Consider the following 7,497-nt stretch of genomic DNA (forward strand, 5'->3'; position numbering starts at 1 on the left):
GCTCAGCCCTAACAGGTGGTGTTAGGGGCCGGGGGTGATGACAAAGCCTGTGGTGGAACTGGAGGAAGGTTTCGCGGCGGATGGGAAAATCATGGCCTGTCCAAGCTTTAGGAGGCGTACTCCATCTAAGGATGCAGGATCTGGCACTGATTAATGCCGCCACCACCTGCTTTCTTAGTTTAATGGAGGACATGGAAAGGCTAACCATATTGATCCAACATCAAAAGATAAGGCTACCTATACACACCAGTCATATTTTAGGGCTACACCATGGAGCTACACTGTAAATTATTGTGCATGACATTTCAGTCTCTCCTGTCAAGTGTCATTGCTGGGGTTAGCTAGGTAGATGGAGCAAGAGCAACACTGGTTTTTTTGCAAGGATCACTTGACTTCAATTAATTGCATGTCAAAGGAATAGTGGCAGTACATGCTAACACGGCTTAATCGATCAGCTGGGATTAGAACAAATAGGGTTCAACACTACCACATACAGCATACAGCACATCTTCAAAGGTATGGTCATGCCCTCTACAGCCAGCCCCCCACGTTGTCAAATATCGACAGCAGTCTTGGACACGGATCTACACCAGGAGAGGGCACGAACGCCGGCCCCTTGTTTCTTCAACTGTCCTACCCCTAGTACAATACATGTTGATGTTGACCAACCTTCCAGGACTCTGATCAGCCAACGAAGTCATGGACCAAATGGTGGCCGCCGATCTCCTTGGTGAAATGCCGGTCTTGGCCAGCGAACGACCCCATCACGTAGGCCTCGCTCACGTCCTCCAGCCCGAAGCGGTGCGCGAGGTTGAGCGGGAGAGCGGCCGGCAGCGGCTCGGCAATGTAGGTCCGGTTGTTCTGGTGGAGGCCGAGGGTGAGCGAGACACCGCCGTTGGCAGCAGCGCCACCGGCGCCGACCCCGACCCCTTCAGCTTGCTGGGCGTGCGACAGAGCCAGGCCGTGGTGCGCAGACAGCCCATTGTATGCGAAGCTCACCTGGCCTGGCATGTCGTGGGGCATCTGGGAGAGCTCGTCCTGGATGTGCCGGGACGCCGGGGAGCTGAGGTTCCTCGTTGTCATGCCACTGCTTTGCCCCCGCTGAGAGCTCGAAGGATCGGAGGGCTTCCCGCTGCTGTCCGACGAGTGCTGGGTTTGCTGCATGCCGAGCTGGTTCCTGTCGAGCGATGGGTTCTTGTGCTGCTGCCGCATCTCCAGGTTGTGGATTTCTTCTACCATTGGCTTCCAGAGGCGCACCCTTGCATTGATGAACCAGTTTGACACCTGCTCAGGGATTCCCATGCTCATCAGGGAAGAACTAAAGTATACAGAGTTCAGCAAGTAGTAATCTCATTTCAAGAAGATGGTGAATTGACAATGCAATAATTTGTTTTTGGCATCTGACACACTTTGCTAATGACCTAATGGAGGAACTCCAGTAAATTATTAGTCCCCTAACTGCAAAAAGTTGAAGACATGGTGGAGGCTTACCTGGTTCCTTGTTAAGCCTGTTTGTTTAGCCAGCATCTGCTTGTCACTGTCGGTTGGATACCTGGAAAAGAAGTGCCAGACATGATAATTAACATAAAAAACCATGCAAGCAAATATAGTAGTGCATGCCATAAAATAAGCTCACAGTGATACCAAAAGAACACAAAAGAACACGTAAAATGTAAATACAAAGGTAGGAAGAATCAGCAAATGAGTAATTGGCCAATGACTAGCACTAGCACCTGAGACCCAAAAGCTAAAGGATGTAATAAGGATCATAAAAATATTGCACCTAAATACAAATAATTAGGCCAATATGTGACTTGCAAGTAAGGAATAAGGTTTCCCAAACCAAAATTTAAATTTAGATGCAAGGCTTTTCAAACAGATGTTACAAAATAACAACCAAACAAGAATTACCATCAATAGCAAGAGCACCATATATAGTCACACCAGCATATTATATTCTGGTACTTTTTCTAGGTTTTTATTCCATTTTCTTTCCAAATTGGTATGTGGCTAAGATAGACAAAACATGCATTTTTCAAATTGAACTAGTAGATAACAAATAGGCCCCATGAGGAAATCCGAAAAACAAATTATTTGTAGTTCAAGTCATTCACAGATCAGAAGTTCAGAACCAACAAGGATGAATAAGCAACAGATGGTAATGAATCATCAACAATGCTTGATGTGGTGGAATATAAGCTATTAACGATTGGTGATAACACCCCTAAAGATATTTCCCAGCATACTTTTTATCTGTTAAACATATGCATGGAAAGCAGTGGCCCTTGTGGCCTTATCACTAGCAAAATAAGTGCATGCACATGAAAATAATAGAAGCTTCAAATAAAGCAAATGAATTTTAGCCATTGGTTTGGTTGGAACTATGTGGGCATTTATCCCATATCTCGGATCTTTTTATGATTCTTCTCACTAATAGGAATCATGATCATGTTGCGCAAGCAGCATATAATCATGACATGTCATGTTCCCAAATGCTACCCAATAGATAAGCACTCGAAAATTCAGCTTTGCATCATAATATAGAAACTTCAAATTTGCAGAGCCGTAGTATCAGTACACAACACCAGAACTCAATACTTTGTACACAGATTTAAATATCTTAGAAGGATCAGTTTCACCAAAACCAAATTACTTCAAACACAACAAGATCAGAATATAACATATATAGTATATACTTACGGATGTAAGAAGTGTTCGAACAGCCATGAGCGAAGAACGGACACTGCACGCTCTGGAAGGCCCCTTTGAGGCCTCCAAATGTTATGTGGCTGACTAAACGCATTTGCACTGTTTCCCCTGAGGAGGCCTGAGCCACCTCCCATCAGTGCAAAGTTCGCCATATCCTCCTTGCCCATACCATCATGGGCTGCGACTTTACTAATATTGCGCAGCTGGTTAAGAATCATGCCCTTCAGACATTTGAAATGCTTTGACATTGTCCTTAGGGCCATTGACGCGAAGGGCGCCGCATTGCTCAGCCCCGCGACGGTCTCAAACGAGGAGATAACAGATTGTAGCTGCTGACAGTACTGTTTGTACCGCCTGCAAACCTGCAAGGTTGTTGTAGTTGAGTTAGAAGGCACCAAAATCTTGTACTGAACTAGCAAGTGCAGCCAGTAAACCGAAGAAGCATGTATGTCCTAGTGAAGGAATCCGGATGCAATCAAATAGTTTCCCTGGCTAAAATACAACCGTTCAACAGAATTATTTAAACCCCAAAAAACATGCTGGTAAACAGATATAAACGGAATCTTTCTGCAGCTTACTCTGATGCATAGAGCACCCTTTCGAAAGAAGACAAAAACTCTAGGAATCTTATCGAGCAGCAATTTTGATAACTTGTACGGGATAATTTTTATGTTCCAATTTCATGCTCATGAACTTCTGAGTTATTTCTATGTTCATGAACTTGGCAACAAGTTGCTAGTTATCACGAGGGAAAAAAAATAAAGAAATGATAGAAACTGCTCATCACCAACAGTGCAAAACAATGATTTGATGCATATAATAAACAAAGAAACATATCCGAAAGAGCTCAAATCACAACTCATATCTACTATCATCAAATCACAAGCACAAGAAATAAGCTGTGCCAGCACAGTAAATAAAGATTCAAGGAGGATGTAGCCTGCATGATGTGACCATGAGGTGTTCGCTAGATTCTTCTCGCCGAAGAAGAAATAACTGCGACATGAAACGGAAGCAGAAAGGACGTGTTTTTTTTCCAAGGATGGAGAAGTTGAGAAGCAGATCATAGCGATTAACTCACGTCTTCCATGAGGGAGATGAGCCTGGTCTTCCTCCACTGCTGCTCGGCGCCGGAGACAACGACCGCCTCAGCGGCAGCGCGGTCACCGCCGTCCATGTCGTGGTCCACGTCCTCCGCCGCGTCCATGGCGTCCATGGCGAGCAAGCCGTCGTCGGAGCGCCGGTCCACTTGCGCCGGGCGGCCTCCGACGTCGCAGATCTCCTCGAGCAGCTTCTGCGCGGGGCCCAGGAACCTGGACCGCCCGAGCACGGCCGCGTAGCCCGTGAACGGGCCGTACGGCCCCGTGGCTACCCCGGCGGCGAGCTGCCTCCGCGGCGCGGGCGGAGGGTTCGAGGACGCCGAGGAGAGCGAGAGCGCGAAGTTCTGGCTCGGGATCTGGGCCCCGGCGCCGGCAGGCAGCGCGTGGGCGACCAGCTGCGTGTGCGCCAGCGTCGCGCTGTGCGGCGAGTAGGACGACGTGGACGAGGACGCGTAGGAGTAGAACGGCGGGGGCGCCGGCCACGCGGCGCGCGGGGCCAAGTCCGCCGGGTCGGGCGGGAACCGCAGCTTCTCGCGGCGGCTGTGCTGCGGCACGTGGTAGAGCTGCCCCGCGGCCTGCCCCAGCAGGAGGTGCTGGTGCTGGTGGTCGCCGCCGCCGCCGCCCCCGAACCCGCCGCCCGCCGCCGAGGACATGTCGGCCGCGCACGAGCGCCGGGGTCCGTACGTACGGCGCGCGACGCACACGCCCTGGCGTTAGAGCGCGCGGGGAGAGAGAGAGAGAGAGAGGGCGAAGAGGGCGGCTCGGCACTTTGCGAGCGCCGGGCCGGGGGGTGCTGCCTGGAACAACTGGGACTGGGATGGGGGGGCTGCAGCAACCGGCAGTACAGGCTGCCGCGTTGCTTTGTCCCGCGTCCCGGCCGCGGGCTTTTGTGCGTTCGGCTGGCTCTGGCGGTGGCGCTTTGCTGCTGCCGCTGCTGGTGGAGGAGGACGGGGGCGCTCGGCTACCTCGGGCGCCTTTCTTTCTGCAAAGTTGCGTGGCAGAGACGGGGTGGGAGTGGGAGGTGAAAAAGAGGCGCCCGCGACGGCGAGGGGGGAGAGGCAAGGACGGGAAATGGTGAGCAGTGAAAGCGAAAGGCAGAAAGGGAGTTGGTGCTTGTCTGCTCGTGTGATTTGTGGTGCGAGCCTGCGAGGAGAGGCCGCGACCTAGGGCGGGGAGGAGCGTGGTCGCGGGACAAACCAGGCAACACGAGGGGGGGGGCCTTTGTACCTCGGCGCCGGGTAACTGCGACGTCGCCAGGTTAGTGGCCGCCGGCGGGGCGAGTTCACGTTCTGGCCAGGGTGGCTCGGCCTCGGGGGCTTTTCTTTGGTTAAACGCCTCAGATTACCCCTGGTAACTACTCGGCAACGTTGGTATAATACTCCTTCCGGTCAGGAGAGGATATCGTATCGTTTCCTACAAGCTAAATAAGCCGCAAAGAATTTCGCAAAAAGAAAAAAAATAAGCCGCAAACAAGTTAATTACCCAGTCCGGGATGACAGATTTCATGACCGGAGGTAGTGTTTGCTCCCTCCGGCCACAAGTTGCAACCATCAATAGCGGAGAAAAGTTTAAAGAGCATTAGTTAGCAATATGAAACTATGCAAAATATGATCCAATTTATAATATTTTAACCATTGAAAACATAAAAATAGCCATAATATTTTAAAAGGTTCACTAGGATCAAAGAAATAATAATCTTCCAAGTTAAGCTTGTTGACGGCGTGTAACCCAGAATAACAATTACTTGCGACCAGAGAGAGAAGAAGTTTACCTGTAACTTCCTCTAGTCACATTTCTAATACATCCCTGTCGTCTACAATACAAAACAATGACCAGCAATATTTTAAAAGAAACTATATTATCTGAACTAGAAAATTGAATATTCTGAAAGGTTTAAATCTCGTTAGGACATCAATCTCGAGTTATTAATCCGTGCATGCTAACTTTTTAGATATTGATGGACAAAGCTAAAAGAAAATATTTGATTTGGGACAGATGTAGATGGACTTATGTTTCTGTTCAACCCTTTCTAGACAGGACTTCAAGCAATTTAGCTTTAACTTTCCAAACAGGCTACGGGATGCCACAGTTCTTCTTAGCACCTGGAGTTGATGTTGTACAAGTGTCCTTTTTAGCTACAGACAATTACATATTATTAATCCTCATTTTCCTGATTATGCCTCGGAAGCAACTAAGAGGGTGTATTCCAAATCTTAGGGTGTGTTCGTTTCACCCCTCTAAAACCTGAAACATCTAAACTTTAGAGGTCCGGCACCGAACAGCTCTCTAATTCGGCCTCTAAAACTGCGATTTTTTAGAGGAGGAGCACTCTAAAAATTTTAGAGGGCTCTAATGGCAAACGAACACACCCTTAGCACTGCTATGGCTATCTACGTTGCCCATGCTCTCCTAGTGCTCTACGGCCACTGCATCAACCCCTTTTCTTTGACACGACCCTGTTCCAGTTCGATTTCTTTTATCCTGTGGCTATATACCCGAACATTTCTCGTTGGCTACTACCACCATCCCAAGCTCCTAACGAAGTTCACTGGCGATAGAAAGGACCAGGTCCATTTTTCTCTTGGCCCAAGCAGGATGGGGTAGATCATACATCATTGCGCGAAGAAAAAAACTTGCACCCCTCCCTTCCCAGCCATTCCACTCCGGGTCACTCAAATCATTGTCCATTTGTCAAATCGTGAATCAGAGTCACGTCACGGGAGCTTGATGGCACTCTGCGGCTCTTATCCTCCACCTCTTCTCCCAGCGCGTAGATCTTCGAGGTATTCCCCGCAGGTCAGGGTAATTTTCTTTTTTTCACGAGGAAGTTCGCGAATTCCTCTTGACAAATTAAATATTCCAGCAGGGGAAAAAGGAGGAGTTTTCGTCAGGTATTTCCTGCTAGTGCTCGAGTTCAAACTTTGTTTGACAGATCAATTCGATTTTTTTAGGGGCCAAACGCAAAACAACTACCACACGCTGGGCAGCCTTCTTCACCACCCCGTTGGTTGTGGTGGTGGTGGTGGTGGTGGGGGCGCAAGAGCCAGCGGGCGACCTGGCCCATTAATAATTGGACCCCCAAGTAAACAATCGGACTGGGTCCCGCCGCCGACGCGACGTAACATTGCACAGCCCCTGGCCCAGGCCCGTCTCCCTCACGAGACCCCTCCCCCTTCTGGCCCCCCTGTGTCCCAATGACATGTGGGGCCACCTCCGCCTAGCGTGGGCAGTACGGTACTACAGTGCCGCGGGAGGGAGGGAGGATCGTCACGTAGATTCCCCCGGGATACGGGTGCGACGCGCTATACGGTCGTCACGTCGGAGGGGAGGGTGTGTCACCGTGTCAGTCGACCCGGTCCTCGGACGGGACGCGCGTCGCGTCCCCGTAGGCGGAAAGGCTACCCGGCTATACCGGCGGGAGATACGGTCGCCGCGGGACGCCGTGGATCGATCGGATACGCGTATAGGCTCAGACGAGCTGATCGGATGAGCTAATGCTACTCCTCCTATGATGCTTTTGCTAGGGGCGTATAGCTATTAGGCGAGGCAGTCTGGAGGTGACGTCCCTGCTATTTCCATTTAACGTCACGTCCATCCATCACGAGAGAGAGAGAGAGAGAGTACTGCTGGTACTGGACTAGACGAAGGAACCGGTCCTCCGTGGCCGAGCTTTTGTTGGCACTGTAGC

The 7,497-nt window shown here is 50.1% G+C and overlaps 1 protein-coding gene across 1 annotated transcript; it reads right to left on the reverse strand.

Moving 5' to 3' along the window:
- Positions 1 to 370: 370 nt before the first annotated feature.
- Positions 371 to 4,797, reverse strand: LOC112888151 (BEL1-like homeodomain protein 9). The gene is made up of 4 exons (XM_025954511.1): positions 3,791 to 4,797; positions 2,701 to 3,071; positions 1,492 to 1,552; positions 371 to 1,284 (listed from the first exon to the last, which is right to left on the reverse strand). Exons 1-4 carry the CDS (start codon positions 4,460 to 4,462, stop codon positions 685 to 687), a joined length of 1,704 nt encoding a protein of 567 aa, XP_025810296.1. The 5' UTR covers positions 4,463 to 4,797; the 3' UTR covers positions 371 to 684.
- Between the last annotated feature and the right edge of the window lie 2,700 nt (positions 4,798 to 7,497).

The sequence above is a fragment of the Panicum hallii genome, chromosome 3 (assembly GCF_002211085.1).
Source record: "Panicum hallii strain FIL2 chromosome 3, PHallii_v3.1, whole genome shotgun sequence".
Lineage (NCBI taxonomy): Eukaryota > Viridiplantae > Streptophyta > Magnoliopsida > Poales > Poaceae > Panicum > Panicum hallii.